Source organism: Dermacentor silvarum, chromosome 1, assembly GCF_013339745.2.
Source record: "Dermacentor silvarum isolate Dsil-2018 chromosome 1, BIME_Dsil_1.4, whole genome shotgun sequence".
Classification (NCBI taxonomy): Eukaryota; Metazoa; Arthropoda; class Arachnida; order Ixodida; family Ixodidae; genus Dermacentor; species Dermacentor silvarum.
Window position 1 is genome coordinate 136,951,257 of NC_051154.1, and position 25,389 is coordinate 136,976,645.

At 46.4% G+C, this 25,389-nt stretch overlaps 1 protein-coding gene across 1 annotated transcript in view; it reads right to left on the reverse strand.

Annotated features, from left to right (window-relative positions):
- Positions 1-40: 40 nt before the first annotated feature.
- The window catches only part of LOC119436086 (protein FAN), a 136,980-nt gene continuing 111,631 nt past the window's right edge, over positions 41-25,389 (reverse strand). The window contains exons 28-32 of the mRNA XM_037702829.2: positions 18,097-18,280; positions 8,978-9,016; positions 8,698-8,800; positions 4,890-4,999; positions 41-318 (exon numbers count right to left, since the gene is read on the reverse strand). Coding sequence (XP_037558757.1) covers positions 221-318; positions 4,890-4,999; positions 8,698-8,800; positions 8,978-9,016; positions 18,097-18,280 — 534 coding nt within the window. The 3' untranslated portion in view covers positions 41-220. The remainder of the gene's footprint in view (positions 319-4,889; positions 5,000-8,697; positions 8,801-8,977; positions 9,017-18,096; positions 18,281-25,389) is intronic.

A 25,389-nucleotide genomic window follows, 5' to 3' on the forward strand; every position in this document is an offset into this window, starting at 1 on the left:
GTAAAAATATATTCTGCATGGGCAACAGGCAACACTGGTAAAAAAAAAGTGTATATATATTCTCAAAATGTCAAATACTGTACAGCAAGAAATAGTAGATACAAACTTTCCTGTGTGCCTTAATTGCCAGAAAAAATACACATGGCACACAGTCGTAGTGCTGTAGAGGCTGTTCTTTGCATCAAAAACATAAGGACAGCAGTATCTGCAGTTATAGCCATCAGGGTTCTCCAGACTGCCATACCACCACTTTTCCATCACTTCCACCTGTTGCAATAAGGCTTCCATCGTCGGACACATGGATGCAGGTCACAGGTCCTGTAAAGAGAAGTACATGAATTGTCTGTATCTGGGCATTTCAACTATTAAATAAAGTACACTTGGATGCATAAATTATATGTTCAGGCTAAGCAGCAAAGATTTTTGCAATTTTACTCATACTTAAGTTACTTCTGTTTTTTTTGCTATCCATCAGTAGTCAACTTTGAAAATAGCACTTCAAGAAACTATTGACCAAGCAATGCCTTATGGCTAAACAAGTATTTGAGAAATACTGTTCAGAATGCACTATACCATCTCTAAAAGGCTGTCAGAATTGCTTGTAGCTGCGGATGTCAGGAGTGTTCATGACCCACTGTAAGTGACTAACAAAGGAATTCAGTGTATATTTGCCAAGTGCTCATGCAAGCATCAAATTGAAAGCTACAGGGTTTAAAACTCTCGCAGAATCCAGATGTATTAGGCGGGATACAACTGAAGATTTTGATGTTCTCTTTGACGAAAAACTCGTCGCAAATCGACCATGCTATCTATAGCAGAGCATCAGGCCATTTGCATCAAAGTATCATGGGACAAGCTACAGAATGAATAGACGTTTTCAGAAAAAAATTAGGATCAACATATATATCCAAGAGTACTTCCCTGCACTCAAATAACTGCATTAAAAAAATGATCTGGCTATTCACAAAAATTATAGCTGTTAAACAGAGAAGCACCCATGGGATGCACTCAACAATTACTGAGGAAAATGTACCCATGGCCACTACATTCAATACCAGCATTTCAATCTGTGCAGTCAGGCCTGCCAGTAGTCGCATAAATACTAACTAGCACCCATTTCCAAATTGATACGTCGGCTTAAATCCCAGAATCCTACCTCCATGCCTTCACGGTTGTCTTTGGAAAGTGTAAAAAAAAATTCAAAAATATATAGCACACATTGCTGTCTATACTGAGTCTCACCCTCTACATATTCGATACCTTTTCAAGCTTTTATCATTTTACAATGTCTCTGAAACTTTGCAGCACACTGTGCAATTTATTAAGATACCAATGAAGTGGAATTTTAAAGGGCCCCTCAACACTTATTGAGCATTTCTAAAAACTTCATTGTCAATAACTCGATTCATACAAGTTGCATTCAAAAAACATTTTGTTGAGAATGGCATTTTGGAGATAAAACTGGATGCATTCCACACTTGGTTCTGCAGGGCCCTTTTAAAAATAGAGGCAACGTTATTACACTTTACAAGGAAGAATGCGTGATCCTGGAGAGGGCAAACTAATGACCAATGGAATCCGTGCTTTTAAATTCTAAAAGCTGGCAGTGGTGTGCAACGCGTCGTCATACTGCATCATCCCAGCAAAGGCATGGGAATGTGTGTAAACATCAACATTCATCGACTTCATTTTAAAGTGATAGCTACTTTGGCCACTGTGGGAGGTTGGATGATTTCGCACAATAAACAGTGGCACATATCCAGTGACCCAAGTTATCTACTAGCTTGGGCCACTGGGTATGTGCCCGAACAGATCACTTCAGCACTGCGAATGTGACATTGGTATGTGCCCATTCATGGCCAATGCCCCAGAATGAATGTGCCAAGGTGACACAAAGGGTACGTAGCCTTAAATATATTGTCACCGTGGCGTGCAGTTTAAATTTTATTGTGGATGTTAACATCGACACCACAACTTCCGATTTTGGTGCCTACGACGCGCTAAACATAAGCCAAACGCGGCTGTCCTCAGCGTGCCGCAATGCACTTAGCCAGTGGACTCATGGTGGCACCCCACCGCGGTGTAGCCGACTGCAGCAACCAATAGCAGCTGCGTATTGGAATGTGCTTTATTACGTAATAAAGCGCACAGAAGAGAGTGAGGATCATTTCTTCTTTTGAAACGAATTGAAATGAGCGTTTAAGAGAAAGGTGACTTCGCATTCCGCTTGCGAGCTCCACGCACCACGGATGACAGCAAAACTTAGCCGAGATGTTCACAGCAGCGTATGCTACCCGCGGACTGAAGTGCAGTGGCCACAGGTTAGTGAGGTCTAGGATTTTTCTCAATTTGAAGAGAATAAAATTGGTCAAGAAAAAACAGACCAACCTATACGCAGTAAGGGTAAGAGCAGACCAATTCAGGCTGGTGCTCGCAAACAAATATGCAGCATTAGAACAGGAAGGTAAAGACAACATAGAAGTAATGAATGAAACCGTAACTAGGCAGATCTCGGAAGCAGCAATTGAAGTGGGAGGCAAGGCACCAAGGCAACCAGTAGGTAAGCTCTCCCAAGTAACAAAGGACCTAACGGCAAAACATGAAAGTGTCAAACTCGACAGATCAGATAGAATTCACTGAACTGTCGAAACTTGATCAACAAGAAGTAAGTAAGGGATATACGCAATTATAACGTGGAAAAGATAGACGAAGCATGAAATCAATGAGAACAAAACTTGGCATAGGACAAGGCAACATGTATGCACTGAAGGATAAGCAGGGTAATACCATCAGCAATTTCGATGACATAAAAGCAGCGGAAGAATTCTATACTGACCCATACAGTACCCAGAGCAGCCATGCTACTTTCATTCGAAGTAGTGATGAACAGGATACAGAGACTCCTATAACTAGCGATGAAGTTAGAAGGGCCTTGAAAGACATGACCAGGGGAAAAGCTGCCGGAGAAGATGCAATAACAGTCAATTTAATCAAAGATAGAGGAGATGAGATATCATGCTTGAAAAGCTTGCGACCCTTTATACGCAATGCCCCACGACTTCAAGTGTACCAGAAAGCTGGAAGAATGCCAACATTATATTCATCCATAAGAAGGGAGATGTTAAAGAAATGAATTATAGACCCATTAGCTTGCTTTCAGTATTGTATAAAATATTCACCAAGGTAATTTCAAATAGAATCAGGGCAACACTTGACTTCAGCCAACCAAGAGAACAGGCTGGCTTCAGGAAGGGATATACTACGATGGATCATATCCATGTCATCAATCAGGTAATACAGAAATCTGCAGAGTACAATCAACCTCTCTATATGGCTTTCATAGACTATGAAAAAGCATTTGATTCAGTAGAGGCATTGCATAATCAAGGAGTACAGGAAGCATACGTGAATATCTTAGCAAATATCTACAAGGATTGCACAGCAACCTTGGTTCTCCACAAGAAAAGTAGAAAGATACCTATCAAGAAAGGGGTCGGGCAAGGAGACACAATCTCTCCAATGCTATTCACTGCATGCTTAGAAGAAGTATTCAAGCTCTTAGACTGGGAAGGCTTAGGAGTGAGGATCAACGGCGAATATCTCAACAACCTTCGGTTTGCAGATAACATTGTCCTATTCAGCAACAATGGGGACGAATTACAGCTAATGACTGAGGACCTTAACCAAGAAAGTGTAAAAGTGGGGTTGAAGATTAACATGCAGAAGACAAAAATAATGGTAAAAAGCCTGGCAAGAGAACAAGAATTCAGGATGGCCAGTCAGCCTCTAGAGTCTGTAAAGGAGCACGTTTATTTAGGTCAATTACTCACAGGGGACCCTGATCATGAGAAAGAAATTTACAGAAGAATAAAATTTGGTTGGAGTGCATACGGCAGGCATTGCCAAATCCTGACTGGGAGCTTACCACTGTCGTTGAAAAGAAAGGTGTACAATCATTGCATTCTATCGGTACTAACATATGCGGCAGAAACTAGGAGGTTAACAAAGAAGCTCGAGAACAAGTTAAGGACCGCACAAAGAGCGATGGAACGAAAAATGTTAGGCCTAACGTTAAGAGACGGGAAGAGAGCTGTGTGTATGAGAGAACAAATGGAGATAACTGATATTCTAGCTGACATTAAACGGAAAAAATGGAGCTGGGCAGGCCATGTAGGATGGATAACCGGTGGACCATTAGAGCTACAGAATGGATACCAAGAGAAGGGAAGCGCAGTCGAGGACGGCAGAAAACTAGGTGGGGTGATGAAGTTAGGAAATTTGCAGGTGCAAGCTGGAATAAGCTAGCGCAAGACAGGGGTAATTGGAGATCACAGGGAGAGGCCTTCGTCCTGCAGTGGACATAAATATAGGCTGATGATGATGCTACCCGCGGACTATGTTATTTCACCGAGCACGAGGGGTGGTTCAGGGCCCCTTTAAGGTTTTGTGATTGGAAGATGGTGTGGGGATATGCAGCAATAAATTACACAAAGCTATCGCTGAATGAATAATCTTCAATAGTTTCTGCCACAACTTTTTTTTTTGTTGATGCTGACGTGAAAACAAAGAAATAACTTTCAGCAAGCTAGGTGGCAGCACTAGCAGAGGCAACATCATGTTCAACTCACCTCAGCTGTTCTATGTCAATTAACTGAGTCATGCAAAACTTCCCTAGCCTTCATTTCAATCGTTTTGGCTTGCACTAAAATTTTCTGAAAAATCTACACAGCATTATGATCAGTTGTGCTACAATGAATGGGTAGTGGTATCACTCGTCTTGTAAGCATTGCACACTCACACAAGACTTTAAGTAATAAATGTGTCACAGATCTAATGAACACAGTTCCCAGACCTAACAGCTCTGATGACTAGGGCAATAGAAGCCTCACCAGAATGTGCCGACACAGTTGCAGCAAGCTTTGCACTCAGCAGGTCCCAGACATGGATGCTTCCTGAATCACAGCCAGTAAACACGGTGGCACCATCCCAGGACAGGCATCTTGCAATGATCCATTATATGTCAGCAAAAAAATGCACGAGAAGTCGTCAGTCTATGAACTGAGGGTAGGTCTAAAGTTTGAATGGTTTCAGAAGCATAATATTTGGATGTATCATACACAGTTGTGGCTGCTGTGGTTATTAATACCTTGCAGACATTTGAAAAAGGTCGGTATTTTGTAATGTTCCATTTCATTTTCCATTCTTTTTTTCTCGTGCGCTGCACCAGTGACTGATCTCAGCAACAACAGTGGCATGCAAGTTGCCAGTCATGTTTGAGCCAATGACAAAGGTCAAAATCTATGGAAAATAAAATCAAATGCTAAAAAAAAACAACCTCAGACTTACAAATTGGCTGCACACACAGTACACGAGGCTCGGTGGAACATTTATATGGTGTCTCGAATTGATCAAAGTTTATGTGTAGACATGACCAGTGCACAAATGTGCCTTGTTTGCTTTCCACTGCTGCTGCTTGGCTGTAGCAGCAGGGACATGACCTTTGCCGCTCCTTTGGCAATTACGCTGCTGTACCTTCTTCACCATGTAACCTTATTTGCACCAGCATTGCAAATAACTAATGAATCTGAGATCAGCAGGGTGCTTTAGAGGCAAAATTTAATGCTATTCTGTGGCTTAATTTACTTTGAATCCCGCAGAAAACATTCAGATGTTTGTGGACAGAAACCACAGCTAACCCAAATGAAATCGACACCATCAAAATGAACACATAATACCGTTGCAGGCTTCACAAAAGTCCCTATAGACCCTTTTCAAGGCGATCCCGTGGGTGCATCCATGTTTGATCATATGGTGACGCGTACATTGCTTGCCTCAGCTGCCTCCGTGTTTACAATGAATGTGCATGACACGCCGGCGCGGCTCGGCAAACCTCTGTTTTGGCGGATATCATAGACAGTGACTGGGTGGACGACACAAAACTTTGGTCACAGTTTCAGAGAAGATGTATGCGCTTTCGGAGCTCATGACTTCTTGTCAAAACGGCGTGAGCAGCATATACGGTGCTTGTACTAAAAGCGGGGCTAAAAATGTATCCCAAGCTGTCCAAACTTTCCGCCTATGAATTAAATAAGGCTGAGAGTGTTGCTTTTCATTGTTTATTTGATTAACACTTCGAAGCACGGCTTGTCACATTTCTGACTCGGTAACGTTCCTCGGTGCATTAACTATCTAATTGTTTCTTTTCTGCCTAATCGCTTGTGGGTGTGCTCGGTTGCTGTAGATTTGTTCTTAGAACATGGATGTTCTGTGCTTTGCAACCGCTTATAGCAAAGATGTATTATCACTAGTCGCTCGCTTACTCTGTGGGCCGTCGTGAATTGTTTAGCTTGAACATTTGCATGTTGTCGGTCAAGTCACCGTCATCCATGCGCAGTTATTCAAGTGGCGCCCAATCACTTATTGATACGTTGGCGATAGAGTGGGCGTAAGTTTTCGTGGGAGGTTGGGGTGGATGTATGTAGACAATGTGCGAGAAACTATGCCAGGACGTGGCGCTACTCCCTTTGTCACTGTGTAAAGAGTGGTACTCAGTGTTGCCAATGTTCCTAGGTTTAAGACCTTTCTTTCGAGGTTAGCGAGACAATCGCTGGCAGATGAGTGAATCTTTTTATCCTCGAGGAAAGTCATGCATCGAAAAGGGCCGGCAACACAGACATTCCTTATGAAGCAGCGGCCTGTGGACTTGGTCACACAGATTCATTCCATTGTGCCTATTTCAGCAGCCAACTACTGCACACGTCTTCCTTCTACCATTCCACATCTTGCAGCAGGAATGGAGCATTGTGCATTAGCGATCACCTGGTTGCATTTCCAACAGCTTATGATCGCCCAGTAGCAAGGCAGAAGTCGTAATGGTTTCGTATTAATGCGCTTTCTCTAAGGCAACGTGGGTGCGCTGGTGAAAGCGCCATCTCGTTCCTCTAGCGCAATCTGCTCCGTGAAAAGGGTCTATATGATCACCGTAACATGGATACTACCCTCATGATTCCTGAATGTTCCAATCTCTATCTCCAAGAGATGGAGCCCAGAGGAGCAGCAAAGCTACTGCGGTGCTACAATAGTCGTCACTACTGCATTTTGTGTCACGTCACCGATGTGACCTACAATAATGCCCCGGTCAATCCAATAGCACCATCTACATTCCCTTAGACTGGTACAGTCGAACCTCAACATAACAATTGCGAATGTAACAAATTATCGGACATAACTATGTAAATCTAAAATGTTTCTCCAAGATATCAGCATGTAACGAATATATGCTTATAAGAAAGTGCAAATAGACAATGAATGCATTTTCACGTGGGATGCCACTTCATTATAACGGGTAACTTGCCGCGGTGGCTTAGTGGCTATGGTGTTGTGCTGCTAAGCACAAGATTTCAGGATCGAATCCCAGCCGCGGCAGCCGCGTTTCAATGAAGGAAAAATGCAAAAATGTGTGTGTCCCGTGCGTTGGCAGCATGTTAAAAATCCCTTGGTGGTCAAAATTAATCTGGAGTCCCCCACTACGGCATGCCTCATAATCAACTTGTGGCTTTGGCACGTAAAACACCAGTATTCAATTCAATTCATTATAACGAGGTGTTTCTCGAACTTGAGCCAAAGCTTTAAAAAAAATGTGGCACATCTTTAGATTATTAGACCACTGGCATATTGTTCGTAGTCATCCTTAGCTTTTTTTTTAAGTACCAATAATTAGCTAATTAGATAGGTTCAATTATGCAAATTTTTAAATATTTGTTTTGGGGCATAATTGGTGATTGTAAAAGTTGTAAAGCATGTTCAGAAATGCCCAATGAACTTGATTTCATTACATCTCTTACGCGGCTCTTTTTTCCAGGCTCTGAAGAAAGCCTGCAAAATAAAGAAAATGACATCACTGCATGCTAGTCTGTCAGGTATGCAGCGCCCTTAACTGCATTTCCAAGGAACAAAGCCCGCATACTTGTCATAAATCAGGCTGACGGGTGTGTTTCGATCCTCTTTCAGCACCGGTCTATTGCTTATGATTTTGGACCGTGCTGATGTGGCTGCCTGGATGCCGAGGCCCATAAGCTGATTTTTACGAGGGAACACATGGCCATTATTTGGAAACATAATTGAGGGTTCTGCGAGCCAGGCATGCAAACTCATAGTGATGTCTTTTTCACAGGCCTGCTTCAGAGCTTGGAAAAAAGAACCACGTAAAAGATAATGGACACAACTTCACTGGGTTACTGAGCGCGCTCTACAACTTTTACAATCACACTTATGCCCGAAGATAAATATTAAAATTTGTATAATTGAACTAACCTAATCAAGTAACCAAACTTCAAAAAATACTCTGAGTAACCTAGGACAACTACTACAAACAATAAGCTGGTAGTTAGTCTCAATAGCCCAATATGTACCACTTTTTCTTTTTTTTTAAAGATTGGTTCAAGTTATGTTCCAGCTTCTTCTGCTGCACTCTCTACATCCCTGTGTCGGTGTTTCTTCCCAGATGTAGTGTCGCAAAACTGAAGATAGCTAAAGCGTTTGGTCACCCAATACTGACGACGACGATGTGAAGGTTCTTCCACGCAATCGTGGCAACTATTATGCCTGTGTGGCTTCTTTTATTTTATATATAGTTGGAAACACATGTTCTCACACATCACAAATGCAATGTGCTTATCACAAATGCAATGTGCTTACCTCATTGGCCAACCAACATCTTTGCTGAAGAGAACTGTACCCGTCTGGACATCTAAAACTTTCAGGAGTTTATCTTCACTGCATGATGCTACCCTATAACCATCTTAAAAAAAAGAAAAGAAAAGCATGACCTCTTTCGCACTATGAACAGGCTAAAATAAAATGAAACATGTCAAAAAGCATGCTTGTTAGTTCAATGTTTATTCCTGCAGAGCATCAATGTTGTGTGGAGTGCATTAATGCTGTCTGGCTACATAATAAAGTTTCTGTTTGTACTTACCTGGACTGAAAGAGACAGCTGAAACAGAACCTTTGTGGACTGGAAAAGGAAAAAAATAATAAAGTGCCTTAAATATATGATCAAAATGTTCTGAAACATGTAATTCTGTAATAATTAGCACCACAGAAACACAACAAAATTAATTACTGCTCTTAATTCTGGATGCATAAGCAAATAATGAAGCAAACGTCTGCGTATGCTGCGACTCAAAAGCGCTTTTAAGGCAGTAGCAGGTCAACAATGCATTAGCAAATAACCCTCAAAGGGAACAAATTCTAGCGATGGGCGAATATCAACTTTTTCGAATACAAATCGAATATAAATAGCAAGTATTGAATATTAAATCCAATATTGAACAGTCTAACGCAAACACATATATTTACAACAGGAATATTTATTTTGGTATAATTAGGCACCACGCCTGCAACTGGTGCAAAAAAGACAGCTAACTATCAGGGACAAAGGATCAGTTTTATACATGGGATAACTAATTGCCATTATAAAAACTGTACAAATAACCTATCAAGATACATAGAGCCTGGCTGCTGAAAAATGAGTTGTGTAAAAATAAAAAAAAAAATAATCTGCAGAAGGACTTGTGTGCCGTAAACAGATGTAAACAGGCCCTTTGCAAAGAAAACATCATGGTTGTAGCATAAAAGATCGAACTGCTGCATGACTAGACCTACAAAAACACTAAATGGTAGACAACAAGCAAGAAATTGGGTAGCCTGTATCAGGGACACAGTCACAGTGGGCTACATGAAACATCTTATGCGTGCTGTTGAGGGTGTATGGGCACCAGGGTACAGAAATGATGTACACACTGTGGAGATGGGCTTTCACAAGGCTTACCCTACGAGCGACGGTCAGGAAACGGCACGACGCTCCTCCACTCCGCAATGCACAAAGGTGCTACGGCAGGGTTCGTCGACTCTCCGACACGGCGCAGAGAAGGCTCCGGAGTCAGATCGTCAACAGACACGGGTTTATTCACCCAAGATACAGCACAGTGCGACAGTCACGGCGCTTACGGGCCAAGGCTCACCGCAAGACCGATCGAGTACGCGCGCCCGCTGCGCTAGAGCTAACCGGGTAGCGGTCCGCCAAGCGCGATAACGAGGAGTCGCGAGAACAAAGGTCTCATGTAACCACCTCGTTGCGGGTCTGTGAGCATCTGCCGCGCGAGGAAGCGCTCAGCGGACAAGAGCTCGGGTGGAGAGGGTGCCCGGGGGCCGCCGCGCGGGAGGCCAATCAGGGCGCGTCCCAGTGACGTGCTCTCGCGGGGCAAGTCCAATCCCGGGGGGGAGAAGCACGGTTTGCGCGGGAAAGTAGGTCCAGCGCGCTAGCCATGTCCGCCACGTTGCCGTTACGGCAGTGGTTCCCGGAGATCAGGCTAAGCGCCACGCGCGAGCTGGGGAATGGGACGCGGGAAGGCACTTTGATCCCCACATTCCCCCCTCCTAAAGACCGAGGCCAGCCTCCAAAGGTGGCTGACCGAGGCCAAGTGGCAAGGTTGACTCAGCGAAAGAGGGCTAAGCCAACGTGGCAAAGTCTGAGAGGGTGTCGTCGTCTTCACTTGATATGAAGCCAGGGGCTTGCCTTGGCCACCAAAGTTCCGCACACTGGAAGGACCCACTGCCAGGAGGAAGAGTCGGCAGCCCAGGAAGGACGGGCCAGGGCAGCACCATGGTTCAGCCAGCAACACTCGAGGTCCGCTGAATAGGAGCAGCCAGGAACGCGCGAGTCGTGGCTGCCACTTTGGCGCAGCAGCCACCACGGAGGTCACAGGGCCCTCCGGATTGTGCGCTAGCAGAAACAGCAGGCCGGGATGACTGGCAGCCAGGTCAGCAGCGGAAGCCTGAGTGACCTTCCTCGGCCAGGGGTCAGCGCTTGATTGGGCGGACCAGCCGCAGTTAGCGGCAGCCTAGGCAGCAGGAGGCAAGGCTGGCACGCGTTTGTGGCCCCCAAAGGCAGGAGTAAGTCGTGGCAGAAGGACCAGGAGCAGCTGGCTTCGTGGTCAGCAAGACTGGAGGCGCGCGCAGTGGAGCCAGGCGCAGGGAGAAGACTGGACGACACAAGGTGAAGGACAGGAAAGCCCCCCGGCATAGCCGGCGTGCCAAGAAAGTTGCCCGCGCCTGGCTGACTGCCCAAAGAGGGGCGTTTGCCAGGCTGAGGCTTGGGCAACACATAAGAGGGTATACTAGGCCACATGGGCCTGTCACGGCTTCGATGTGCGCCCTCGCACCGTAGCTACATTTCTCCATTCACCGGCATGGTAGGGAATGAAGTGCAGCTACCTGCTAGTGGGAGAAAGCTGACTAGGCGCGTCAGAAGGCAGGTGAGCTCGAGAGGGCATATTAGGCCAAAAGGGCCTGTCGCCGCTTCAACGTGCACCCTCGCACCGTAGCTGTGTTCTCTCCGTTCGCCGGCGTGGTAGGGAATAAAGTCCGGCTACCCGTTGGTGGGAGGAAGTCTGCCTAGGTGCGTTTCCGCAAGTTGTACCGGTGGCGTGGCCTGGGGCCAGCCATGTCACGGTTTGTCTGCAGTTCGTTGACCGCCTCCCCCTCTCCCCAGTCGTTGCTACGGGCAACGAAAGGTTTGAGGTCCGAGACGTGAACTGGACCGCCGACTGGTCTCCCTTGGGAGTCAGCCAGTTTGTATACCAGAGGGGACATTTTGGTCTCGACTCGGTACGGGCTCAACCATTTGGCCGACAGGGAGGCAGAGATGCCTCTGGTGGCGTCACTCAAGACATGGTTGCATCTGAGGACGAGATCGCCGACACCATAGTGCACGTCCCTATGTGACCGGTCGTACTGGGCTTTTTTGTCCAGCTCGCGCTTTTGCCAGGTTGGAACAGGCCAGGTCAAGAGCCGCGTCCATCCGTGAGCGTAGTTCCGCCGCGTAGCCAGAAAGGCCGGCTTTCGTGGCGCACGCCCTGCTGCCAGTCCACAGAACGCGGTCCATGGGGTTTGGCAGCTCTCCCGAAGTTGAGGAAAGCGGGCATGTACCAAGTTGAACAGTTCACCGCGGACTGCAAGGAGAAGCCTATCTCGTTAAGACAGACATCCCAATCCCTGTGTTGCTGGGCAAAGGCCGCGAGCAAGGGCTTGAGGTTCCGGTTAATCTGCTCTGTTGGGTTGGCCTGTGGGTGATACGTGGTTGTCTTGCGGTGCTTAATGCCAAAGGCGGCACACGCATCCACGAACACCTTGGCCGTGAAGTAGGACGCATTGTCCGTTATCAGCTCCGCCGGAAAGCCGAAGCGGTTAAAGACCTCGGTCAACTTGTCCCAGATTGTGCGTGCCGTTAACTTCCGAAGGGGAAAAAGTTCAACCCATTTCGTGAAGTGATCTGTGACAGCCAGGAGAAAAACGTAGCCTCACCGGCTTCTGGGACAAGGTCCCACAATGTCACAGGCCGCGACTTGCCAGGGTAGCTGGCTGTCGATTCGCTGCATGAGCCCGGGGGGTTTGCACGCGCGAGGCTTCACACAGTGGCACACGCGGCATGAGCGGGCGTAGTGAAGAGCATCACGCTTCATGCCTGGCCAGGTAGCGGAGCGGCACAACTTTTGGAAAATCTTAAGGCCACTCGCATGTCCGGCCACCCATGAGTCGTGGAAATAGCTCAAGGTGGCTTTCCTTAGACTGCGGGGTATCACCACCTTGAAAGACTCCTGGGGAGCCTCTTCAGATGGGATATAGCGCAAGAGAGCGTTATCGGCATCCAGCAGATACGTATCCAACGTGCCCGCAGCAATACCAGCTGCCTCGCACTCGGCGCCAACAGCAATACCAGCTGTCCGGGTGCCCCCGTCGGCATTGCCGCCCTGCTCCTCTTGGGAGCTCGGCTCTTTGAGCCCGTCAACAATTCGTCGACAAAATGGATCGCTCTGCTGTGCCTTTAGTAACTCCTGCCTGCTGAAGACGATACTCGATGAGTTAATGGGGTCCACCAGGTAAACGTCCTCTCCCGGGGCTGGCAATCCGGGGATCGCTTCGCCGCCGGGGGTTGCGCCTTTCGAGTCATTGGAGGTGTGGCTCCGGTCTCTACTAAGTGCGTGAGCTTCGCGCCTTTTGAGCCATTGGAGACTGAGGCTCCGGTTTCTACTTGGTGCGAATGCTCATGGAAGTGGCGGACCAAAGGATCAGACGCCGAAACGGGGGCTCGCAACATGGCGTCCGCCACCACGTTTGAACTCCCTTTCCGGTAGCGCACAACAAAGTTGTACCGCTGCAGTGTCAACGCCCAGCAGCGCGAGGCGGCCTGAAGGCTCGCGCAAGCACTTAAGCCGGATTGTACGTCTCCACGGCAAACGGCACTTACGCTAACGCAAACTTCCGAGAGCAAAAAGAACCAACGGTCAGGTGGTCCGCTCAATGCGCGACCGACCCTATAGGGCCAGTAAACGGCAGTGAGCAGAGCTGGGTTGCCGCTTCGACAAGCGCATGAGGCCTCACATGACCGGGAGATGGATTGACGGCAGAGCGGGGTGGCTCACGCACGTCGAAAATGTCGCTCGGATGCGTATGAGGCAAGCGGCAGTCGGAAAGCGCGGCGACTTTGTCGGCTGAGCGGTGATATGGTCTCGACCGGGTGAGGTGGGTCGCCACCGCAAGAATCAGGAGACGACGATGAAGGCGGGCATCGTGATGACGAAAAATAGAAAAGATTGTATTCACTTCATTGGTACATGGTTTTGACTCAATCCGAGTCTCGAGCGGTTCTGCTTAATACGGGGGCCAGGATGGCCTTAAATAACCCGTCGTGGTCTTGTGGTAGCCGATGTCTCCTTCGGGGAACTTGTGGAAGTGTCAGTCCTCTATCGGGTGGTCAAGTTGATGACCACCTCCCCCTCGGGTCCTGTCCTTTGGTAGCTTGCCTTTTTCGTCTGCTCAGGTCGTAGAGGTGTGACGCTTTCTCCGCATTGAAGGGGATTATCTCATCACAGGAAAGGCGCTCGGGCTTGTTTCCCACATTTGAGAGGTACAGTTTCCAGGAAGATCATAACCGCCTCTTGGGGATGAAGATAATTGCCCCGACATGGGAACGTGCGCGGGTTTGGTTTCCCACAAGTGAGATGCAGAGTTCCAAGCCGATCATAACAGCGGGGTGGCTCGCGCTCGACACTGCCTCCCAGCTGCGCTCGGGACAAGGAGAGGCCAGCGAGCGGTTTTGCACCAACAGCTAGGCAGGGAGGCTCAGCTGCGGTGCACGGGACACCGAACTGCGCTCGGGACAAAGGAAGGCCAGCAAGCGAGCTCGCGCCTACGGTGGAGTGGGAAGGCTGCACAGCGGCGTATTCGTCCGAGAAAGGCGCTCGGGACAAAAGGTAGGCCAGCGAGCGTACGTGTACCAGCACTTAAGCAGGGTGGCTCCGATGTGGCACTTTAGGCACTAAACTGCACTTGGGACAAAGCGAGGCCAGCGAGAGAGTTTGTTCCAATACCTAAGCAGTGTGGCTCTGGTGCAACACCAGCCTGTGCTTGGGGCAGGAAATGGCCCGCGAACGCACCGGCAGAACGGTGTGGCTCCGGCACGGCACATGGCGCGGCGAACGACGCTCGGGACAAAGGAAGGCCGGCGAGCGTATTCGTGCGAGCATCTAAGCGGGGTGGCTTCGATGCAGCACATGGCGCGGCGAACGACGCTCGGGACAAAGGGAGGCCGGCGAGCGTATTCGTGCCGGCATCTAAGCAGAGTGGCTCCAATGCGGCACGTTGGGCAAAACTGCGCTCGGGACAAAGGCCAGCGAGCAGAGACAGCACGCCGGAGGGGCTAGTAAGCACCTGCTCCCCGCGCGTCTCAAGCAGTTGAGAAAACCTGTAACTGGCGTGGCTATATAGGACTAGCGTACACATCCGAGCGGTCGACATCACCTAGGGCGCTCCAAGGAAGGGATCGCTTCCGGTGGCCGAAAGCATAGGGTTGCGAAGGCGAACCTACCCCGTGCTATCGGTGTCGTTCGCTCCGAAGGACGATAAGTCCGCAGCCAGGGAGTCAAGCAGAACGACGGCCGTGAAGGGGGCTGCTCTGATGCCATGCCGAAACCACGTTGGGTGCCAGTTATGTAGAGATGGGTTTGCACAGGGCTTACCCTACGAGCGACAGTCAGGAAAGGGCACGACGCTCCTCCACTCCGCGACGCACCAAGGCGCTACGGCAGGGTTCGTTGACTCTCCGACACGGCGCAGAGAAGGCTCCGGAGTCAGATCGCCAGCAAACACGGGTTTATTCACCCAAGATACAGCACAGTGCGACAGTAACGGTGCTTACAGGCCAAGGCTCACCGCAAGACCGATTGGGTACGCGCGCTCGCTGCGCTAGAGCTAACCAGGTAGCGGTCCGCCAAGCGCGAGAACGAGGAGTCGCGAGAACAAAGGTCTCATGTAAACACCTCGTTGCAGGCCTGTGAGCATCTGCTGCGCGAGGAAGCGCTCAGCGGATGAGAGCTCGGGTGAAGAGGGTGCCCGGGGGCCGCCGCGTGGGAGGCCAATCAGGGCGCGTCCCGGTGACGTGTTCTCGAGGGGCAAGTCCAATCCCGGGGGGGGGGGGGGGGGGGGAGAAGCATGGTTTGCGCGGGACAGTAGGTCCGGCGCGCTAGCCATGTCCGCCATGTTGCCGTTATGGCGGCGGTTCCCCGACATCGGGCTAAGCGCCACGCGCGAGCTGGAGGACGAGACGCGGGAAGGCACCTCGATCCCCACAACACAAGTGAGATTTATTAACGTATTACAAAGCTTACATGCTTAAGTTATGGCAAAGCTAGTGTGAGTCCTATGGTCTAATCTTGCACTTTGTAAGCCTTGTAACTCCGATAAGCACAGGTTTGAGTTTTATACCTACTATGTCTGAGTTAGCTATTTCAAACGCGACCACTCCAGCTTGGATCACCATACTACCGAGTTATGCCTCTCTGAGCACCGAGTGAGAGGCTAAATTTAGCTTTAATTGCATCATGTGTGGTGTGGCAATGGCACCATCTTTGAATGCGACACATGCATGATTGAGTAATATCTTCGGTAAGGCGCGTTATAGTATAACATGTTTTTGCTACATGTGGTTATAGCAAGCGACCCCTTAAGCTAACTGAACTGAAAGACATCTGATGTAAAAAATTACAGTTGTTGTGTTGGCTCGCACTGCGAACACGAAAAAAAAAAAAAAAAAAAATGTTGCATTACCCATTTTGTATCTGCATAGCTTCAAAAAGCTTTGGTGTTGTGAAATATTTGGTTAGTTTTGAGTATTCGAAAATATCGAATATAGTTCCTTTTTGAATACGAACAGTTCGTGTGTAACATTTGATTTGTATTCCAAACTTTGAATACTGTATTTGCACACCCCTGACAAATACATGTCCCAGCAAATTACAGTGTTCGTATTAACCCCGTAAGTGTTCTATTAATTTTACCAAAAGTGACCTTATCTTGCTTTTTATTAATGGTTTATTTTCAAACTTCAGTCTATCAAAAGCCCTTCTAAAGCTTTTTAAACTAATTTGCTTCATGTTTTATGTATGAAAACACTGAACCACTGTTGGGCCAAGTCAATGTTGTCTTCGCTATCCAAATCATCACTTTTGGTAGAAGCGACGAGAAAACTATCATCATCATCCCCTTCTCTCGAAGAACAAAACTCTAGTGCATCGCTTTCACTCTCGCTTATACTGTCGGAGTCGAGCAGCGGCTGTATTTTGCATGCGCGACAAATGTACGAGCTGACAGAGGCAGAAGCTATCGTTTTTACGCCAAAAGATGCAAAAAGCGTGCGATTCTAAAAATGTGGCCTTTAAGCACTGTCAAAGTGCTGCCATCTGTGCAGTAGAAAACAAAGACCACAATAAATGCACCTCTCCAGTGCTGACGATATGGCTGCCATCTAATGTTGTAGAACACGAAGACTGAATAAACGTGGCCTTTGAGGTGCTGAAAAAGTGCTGTATCTACGTAGTAAAACAAGAAAGAGCAAAATAACCATGGATTTCAAACACTAGCACTGTAGCCGTTAATGTACTAGTAGAAGAAAAACTAAGTGGACGTGCCGAGTTTGTCTAAATCACTTCGAAAACGGGATTATTGCCGTTGACAAGCTGAGCTCGTCCAAAGCAGAATTAGCCAGCATCGCACTGACGAGTTGAGCTCATCCAAAACACTTTGAAAGTGTTAAGCACTGCCTCTTTGATCAAGCAGTGCTGGGGCATGAACCTGCTGACTTTAGGAGAGGGGAGTAATGGTTAGTGAGGTACAAGCTACTCTTGTATCCATTGAGATATTATCTTGAGCTTGTCTGGTGCATTTTCCTGGCTGCGATCAGTGTGCACCTTACTATCCAGGCTAAGATAAGATGGTAAGGTAAAGATGGTAAGGAGGTTCTTTGGACATGAATTCAGCATAATATACCTCTTCTAATACCTTTTCAAAATCCTCCATATTACTCTGCGACATTTGTGCTGTTAGCCTTGTGTTCACACCTGCCCATCTTGCCTGCTTGTGTGAGACGAGTTGGACCATGATGTGTTCATTGCTGTTGAACTATTTGAAGTGCCTCATTTTCATGACTATACAGCCCGTAAAGGAACTTTTAAAGCATGGGAGACAAGGTGCAGCATGCTTTTGTGCAAGAAGCCTCTCCTGCATTCTTGACCTGTCACTGGCTATAGGTACATAGCAGATTCAGTAGTCTTTGCCAAAGGGGAAGACTGTAAATGAGAGAAGTTTGGTCTTGCCTGCCTGAGGTACAGTAGACTTTGATACAATATGTGAGCCCTAACCGGCTTCAATTTTGCAGCGGCAATGTATGTACTAAAGTGACTAAAATAAGTAAAATTTAGTTTATTGGCAACCGTCACACAAATTCTGACATCTGCCACTTCTATGAATTTTAGCCAGCAAAAGTTATTATTGTGTCTCAAATACCGTGCTCTCAATACTTGGAAGCAGTGGTCAATGAAACAACCAGTATGACAGCAGGCCACACACAAGAGTGCAGCACAAGTGATAATAATTATAAACAGCAGCTCTGACACGGAATGCACTAGCTGCCTTACAGAGAACATCTCTGCTTCCAGAGAAATAGAAGAAATGGAGGTATGACAAGCACGAATGACTGACTCTCAAACTGTCCAGTGCAAGTAGAGCCCTGCAGCTTCCAGAGGCTGATGCAACCCTCCACGGTGCCTGAGACCAAGTTCTCCCCTTCAGCATCCAGTGAAACACAGGCCACACCCGACTCATGTTCCAATTCCATGAGCAGGCTGAAACCACTCTTGTCACCATGAGCCTTTAGCTTCCAGATCTGAAGAGATAGGAAAAATGCCACCGCCATGGCACAACCAGTTCTAAAATCAGACCTGCTAACTTTAAATTCGAATAATGCTGCAGTCAAACTCAAAAAGTACTTATAGTGAAAAATATTTTTTTATTATTCAAGATGGTGACTGTGTATTATAAAATTCGCAGACTTTGTTCTGTAGGGACACTGTGAACAGGTACTCGATCTGCTCTATAGCCATAGAAAGAATTTTCTGCACCACTCACAAACGAAATTTTCACAAAGTTTTTCATTAAATATTCGTGTAACAACGGCCGAAACTTCAGTTGCCGTTATACATTGGTTCTGTGAGAGAGTGCTGCTGCTGCTGTGGGTGGGCCTGAATAACTAAGTGGGTCCGAAAAATCAGGCTCTGAAAAATTGTTCGCAGACTGTATTTATATTAATTTGAAATCAGTTTTGCCCTAAACTTGTTAGGTGTGAAAAATAGAAAAATCCTCGATGTCAATACGACAATATTAAACAAGGTCTCAAAATTGGGCATTTTACAATACAATTGTAAAAGTTCAAGGGTGTGTAATTATGTACCTAGCTCATTATTATGTGGAATGTGGCAGACAATGCGCTTTTCATGAAATACAGATGCAAGAAAACACATAAACAGGACTATACTCGTGGACAACTTTCTGTGGCAATGAAGGGAAAGCTATGGGCACGTGGATGCTGCACATATCTGTTAGCACGTCAAGTAGTCTAGCAGCGTTTGAAAGTGCTTTTGGTTGCTCGGAACAGACGCTGAATCAGTGGCGCACCGACGGGGGGGGGGGGGGGGATTCGGGGGTTGTAACCCCCCCCCCCTGAGGCCGACTTAACCCCCCCTTTTGTTTAACCCCTTTTCTTTCCTTACGCATTTGAGTACTGCAGCTAAGATGTAAGACGCGCAATTGTCTGCACACTCGCAAAAAGCGCATTTTTTTACAACTTCCCGTGAAGAAACCGAAATTAGTGCTGTTTAGATGGTATTCGCAAACTGTCAACCCCCCCCCTGGCAGAGATCCTGGGTGCGCTACTGCGCTGAATCGACGCAGCTTCCCCGTGCGACGGTTTCACGTTTGCCCAGATGCGGAAGGGAAAAGCCGCAAAATAAGTAAACTTTTACACTCAGTGGTGTGTTCTGTCTTATTTAACTGTTGCTAATAAGCTGTTTATCTTTTCTCTTCCCCAGCCAAAACCAACATGGATTAAAATGCAGGACTCGTTTCAGAAGCGCTCTCACTTGTGCGTGCTTTGCCTCCGTAGCTTTCCCTTCATTGCCACAGAAAGTTGTCCCCGAGTATAGAGATGAACTTCCGAATTAATGTTCATTGCACCAGACCACCAGCCACTCATATGAGCCCCATGCTGTGCCGCTTGCGTGCACTTTATTTTATCTATTTTATTTGCACAAATAGACCCCCCAAATTTTTTTAAACCCTACCAGGTTTGGGCATTGCAGATACAATAGTCACCACGTGATCATTGCAAAGTATTACACCAACATAAGTCATGACAATACAAACACAAAATATTTACACAAAAGCTCGCACAATCTTATTCTCAGAGGAGCCACTCGCCCTGCCAGCAAGATCTCACTTGCATGGCTCTTGGGCATCACACGCATGGTGCAAGTAGCGTACAAAATGGCAGCAGCAGCGTGAACAACTCTGAAACACGGAATGCACAGAACCACCTCTGGCAATGTGCCACGCAGCAAAAGAAGGGAGAAAAAAAACAAAGAAAAGAAACAGAAATGAAGGTGAAGGTTGTGATAAAAGAGAAGGAGACAGCCCAGGTCCTTGGCTCCAATATTGGTGAAGGCAGGAGAGGAATATTGCTTGTGGGCAGGGCAAAGATACTTTGCAATTGTATCACGATACGATACAAGATACCCAGGCAACAAGTATTTGAGATACAGATACAAGATACGACCACAATTACTGTATCCGATACAATACTTTCCATTTGTATCTTAAGATACTTTGATACATTCACAAATTTCTTAAATGTTCTATATAATGTAGCAGCAAACATGTTTGCTAACACGTATGTAAATGTGTATACGCTGCGCTGTCAGCGGTTTTTGATTGCCGCTTTTGTAATTTGTGGGAGTCGGTACTCTGCTTGCTGACCAGCTAGCGGGTCACCATGTACAGTGGAATCTCGTTGATATGATCTTCACGGGAACCGGAAAATAAAGCGCGCCATCCGAAAATTGTATTATCCAACGTATTATACAACCAAATCGTATTATCGGAAAAAGAAAAAGAATCATATTATATCCCGAAAAACGTATTATACATAATCTTATCAACGAGATTCTGCTGTAACTACAAGAACGTGAATAAGAAGCAGCCTCTGCACAATGGCGCAAATACCACTGTGGAGTTTTACCTTGTCCGTAAAAACAAAAAAAAATCAATAAAACAAAAGGCAGGCTGTTCACAGACGTACGCGCTTGTTTTCATCGAGACGGCGTGAGCGCCACCGCGTGACTCTGCTCCAACAATTGGGACGCACAGACCTCATCACATGCTCTCGCTGGAGGGCTCTGGCAGAAAGATAAAAGAATGCCGCGAAGTTTTATTCAGGTGGCTTGGTGGCAGCAGTGTCAGCTTGAGAAGCGGAGTTCAGCCAACGTTTATCGCACGGTGATGTTGCGATTCAGGATTGCCAGTCAGCCTCTAGAGTCTGTAAAGGAGTACGTTTATCTAGGTCAATTAACTCACAGGGGACCCTGATCATGAGAAGGAAATTTACAGAAGAAAAAAATTGGGTTAGAGTGCATACGGCAGGCAGGCATTGCCAAATCCTGACTGAGAGCTTATCACTGTCGTTGAAAAGAAAAGTGTAAAATCATTGCATTCTACCGGTGCTGACATATGGGGCAGTAACTTGGAGGTTAACAAAGAAGCTCGAGAACAAGTTAAGGACTGCACAAAGAGCGATGGAACGAAACATGTTAGGCCTAACCTTAAGAGACAGGAAGAGAGCAGTGTGGATCAGAGAGCAAATGGGGATAGCTGATATTGATTGACATTAAGAGAAATAAATGGAGCTGGGCAGGCCATGTAATGCGTAGGATGGATAACCGGTGGACTATTAAGAGTTACAGAATGGATACCAAGAGAAGGGAAGTGCAGTGGAGGACGACAGAAAACTATGTGGGGTGATGAAGTTAGGAAATTTGCAGGTGCAAGTTGGAATCGGCTAGCGCAAGACAGGGGTAATTGGAGATCGCAGGGAGAGGCCTTCGTCCTGCAGTGGACATAAATATAGGCTGACGATGATGTTGCGATAGCAGTAACTTGTATCATAAGATACACGATACATTTTTCATGTATCGGAAATACAGATACTGATACACATCTTGTCACACGTATCATGATACAGATACAAGATACCCAAAGAGTATCTAAGATAGAATCTAGGATACATGCATCTTTGATACTGCCCAGCACTGCTTGTGGGTGCTGGCTGGGGCAATGGCAGAGAGAGCTTCTGCTGCAGGGAAGGTAGCGCTTCATGAGCTTTTATTTCGGCGGCTACAACTAAAGCCTTTTAAAATAATCTTGTAGCAGAATGCCACCTGGACAATGCTCAACAACTAGTGTATAAACAAAACTTCCGATGGGGCCTGGTGAGTGGCCCATTAACAACTGCAGCATATGAATAAGTCAATGAATGAAATAAACTTCCCAGTGAAGGACAGTGCCATCGCCAGGGACAGCTGTTTGTCTGTTGCTGCCATGACACATTCATTTTAAGCACAAGCAGCAGCAAAATAGCACAAACTACTATTTTGCTTTGTAAGCCAAACTGGCAGTTTCTGCCACAATAACACAGCAGCTATTGGTCATCATTATTACCAAAGATAAAGGGAGTTCACACAAGGGAATAATTCACTTCCCCACTGCACACGGGACAATGGGGACCACAATGGGGACCACAAGACGATGAAGTCAGGCCTTTGTCAGGCAGTGTAGCCCCATCATGATCCCCACAAAGGCAGGAGACTGTTCGAAATCCACAAATGGTCCTCACGGCCAGAAAGGGATGAGCTCTCAACCTTTGCAGGTGCATCTGCTCAGCAGCGACGCTGCTGGCGGGAAATGGAGAGCAAGTTCACCGGAAACAATTTCATGGATAGTACAGTCAACTTCAATTCGAGCCTGATGAGACCGACGCAACTAGTTGAATTATCCGGCAGGTCGAATTAAAAAAGGCAGAAAAAACGATGGAACACGCCGTTGATTCACTTGGCAGTATTTGCATTTAAAGTTAGCTTCACCGCAATACAGCAGTGTTATGCGGCGAAGTATGCCAAGTGGGAGAAGGTGCCACTGTTATGGGACATAGCATGCGTTCTTTAATTTGCACACGTACATGTGCCGTCTCCGTTCACAGTATACGCACCGAGACGCCTAATAAGTTTATTGGCAGGCCTTCAGAGTTTTAGGCCCTAGCTTTTTTGCTGGCTCGACCCCTCGACTTTCTAAGTTTTTTTATCTTACCGCTTTCCTTTTCGCTAGCTTTCCCAAAACACAGATGGTTTTTCTCTGCTTCTCGGTGAACGGCGCATGCGCGCGCCGTGCCCCGTTACCGATTTCACATACGAGACACGCATGGCAGACAAAACGAGGGCTCAAATCGTCACAGCAATGTTAGAAACAGCTCTGAATGGCTGCCAGTATGCTTATTAGGCATCTAGGTGCTAGTACTGTGACCGGAGACGGTGTGTGTGCGACTGTATAATTAAGAAACGCGTACTACGACCAGTGACAATGGCCCTTTTCATTCTTGGTATGCTTCACCGCATAACACTGCTGTATTGCAGCGACGCTCACCAGTCAAGTTCTTTTTATCCTGCGAAGGCCAAACTGAGATCGAAATAACGGAAGTTTTGGCCCATAAAATTGTATGGGTGCAGGCTGGGATATTCTGTCGGGATCGAATTAACCGGAGTCAAATTAACGGAAGTATGCTGCACTTCCCCAATCCCAGGAAGAAATCTCATGTGTGAATACTCCTTTTGCGAGAACACCATGTGAATAATAGTCTCACTGCTACTACAAAGCACCATGAATACATATTCATCAACATCAGCCTGTCTTACGCTAGCTGATTCCAACTTGCGCCTGCAAGTTTCCTAACTTCATCACCCTACCTAGTTTTCTGTCATCGTCCACTGCGCTTCCCTTCTCTTGGTATCCATACTGTAACTCTTAATAGTCCACCGGTTATCCATCCTATGCATTACATGGCCTGCCCAGCTCCAGTTATTTCTCTTAATGTCAATTAGAATATCAGCTATCCCCGTTTGCTCTCTGATCCACACCACTCTCTTCCCATCTCTTAACGTTAGGCCTAACACTTTTCGTTCCATCGCTCTTTGTGCGGTCCTTAACTTGTTCTCGAGCTTCTTCGTTAGCCTCCAAGTTTCTGCCCCATATGTCAGCGCCGGTAGGATGCAATGATTGTAAATTTTTCTTTTCAACGACAGTGGTAAGCTCCCAGTAAGGATTTGGTAATGCCTGCCGTATGCACTTCAGCCCAATTTTATTCTTCTGTAAATTTTTTTCTCATGATCAGGGTCTCCGGTAACTGACCTAGATAAACATACTCCTTTACAGACTCTAGAGGCTGACTGGCGATCCTGAATTCTTGTTCCCTTGCCAGGGAACAGGGAATTGAACCAGGGATTGAACATTATCTTAGTCTTCTGGATATTTAATCTTCAACCCCACTCTTACACTTTCTCGGTTAAGGTCCTCAACCATTTGTTGTAATTCATCCCCATTGTTGCTGAATAGGACAATGTCATCTGCAAACCGAAGGTTACTGAGATATTCGCCGTTGATCCTCACTCCTAAGCCTTCCCAGTCTAAGAGCTTGAATACTTCTAAGCATGCAGTGAATAGCAATGGAGAGATTGTGTCTCCTTGCCTGACCCCTTTCTTGATAGGTAACTTCCTACTTTTCTTGTGGAGAACCAACATAGCTGTGGAATCCTTGTAGATATTTGCCAAGATATTCATGTATGCCTCCTGTACTCCTTGATTACGCAATGCCTCTATGACTGCTGGTATCTCTACTGAATCAAATGCTTTTTCATACTCTATGAAAGCCATATAGAGAGGTTGATTGTACTCTGCTAATAGAGATTACTGTGACTTTTTCTCATTTTTGCAACATCTGCAAAACATGCAACATGTCAAGTTAAACTCCACCCATGGGAAACAACGTTTAATACAAGATAAAAAAAATCATGCAGATCCCAAGCACTGTGGGAATCGTATAAGTGAAGCTTTGATGAGCCAACAAGACAAAACAGTGCATCGCAATAAAAAATGTGCAGCGGATTTAGGAGCGAAAATGTCCCATAACAGTCATCAGCCATAGTGGCGTACCTTGCAGAGCAAAGGTAAGTTTTATTCAGGGGCGATATTCTCAAGTGATTACTTTTAGTGATAGTACTATCACCTTGGCAAGATTTCACGTGATTGAGCACTGGATGTGTCTTAGTAGATGGCGGAAAGTGTTTCTACCACTGCGTGAAGATGCGAGCTTTGCACAGCACCAGAAACGCTGTCAGCCGTATACGCTGACATGTCGGTGCAGAGTCACGTGAAAGTATGTTTGCTGCAATGACCACTATGTCATTGCACCGATAGTGCTTCTATGTTGTTTCTACCTAAAAGAGTTGGTTTATAGTCGGTTTGTTCTATCACATTAGCATTTATATGTATTTGTTATCACGATTTTGCTCTTGGTATGTATTTTTGCCTCTTCAGATTTTACAATTTTTGACACAATGACGATTGCAGTGAACACACTCTCTTTTTTCTTTAAGTGGTTTTTCTTATGGATGGCATGTATCGCAAAAAGCTATTGATAGCCTGATGTCTCACTCTTTTCAATGCCGTTTGTTGGTTCTTGCCTTTCCTAATTAATTTGTCTTGATTTGTGAAGTGATGGGCTATCAGTGGTCAGATTTTCTTGGTTAGTCATCCTTTATGTGTTCATGGTGTTTTGACGTGTGCTTTCTTCCTTTCGTTTGGCTTTTAAAAAAATAAAGTTGGATGGTATGCTATTCC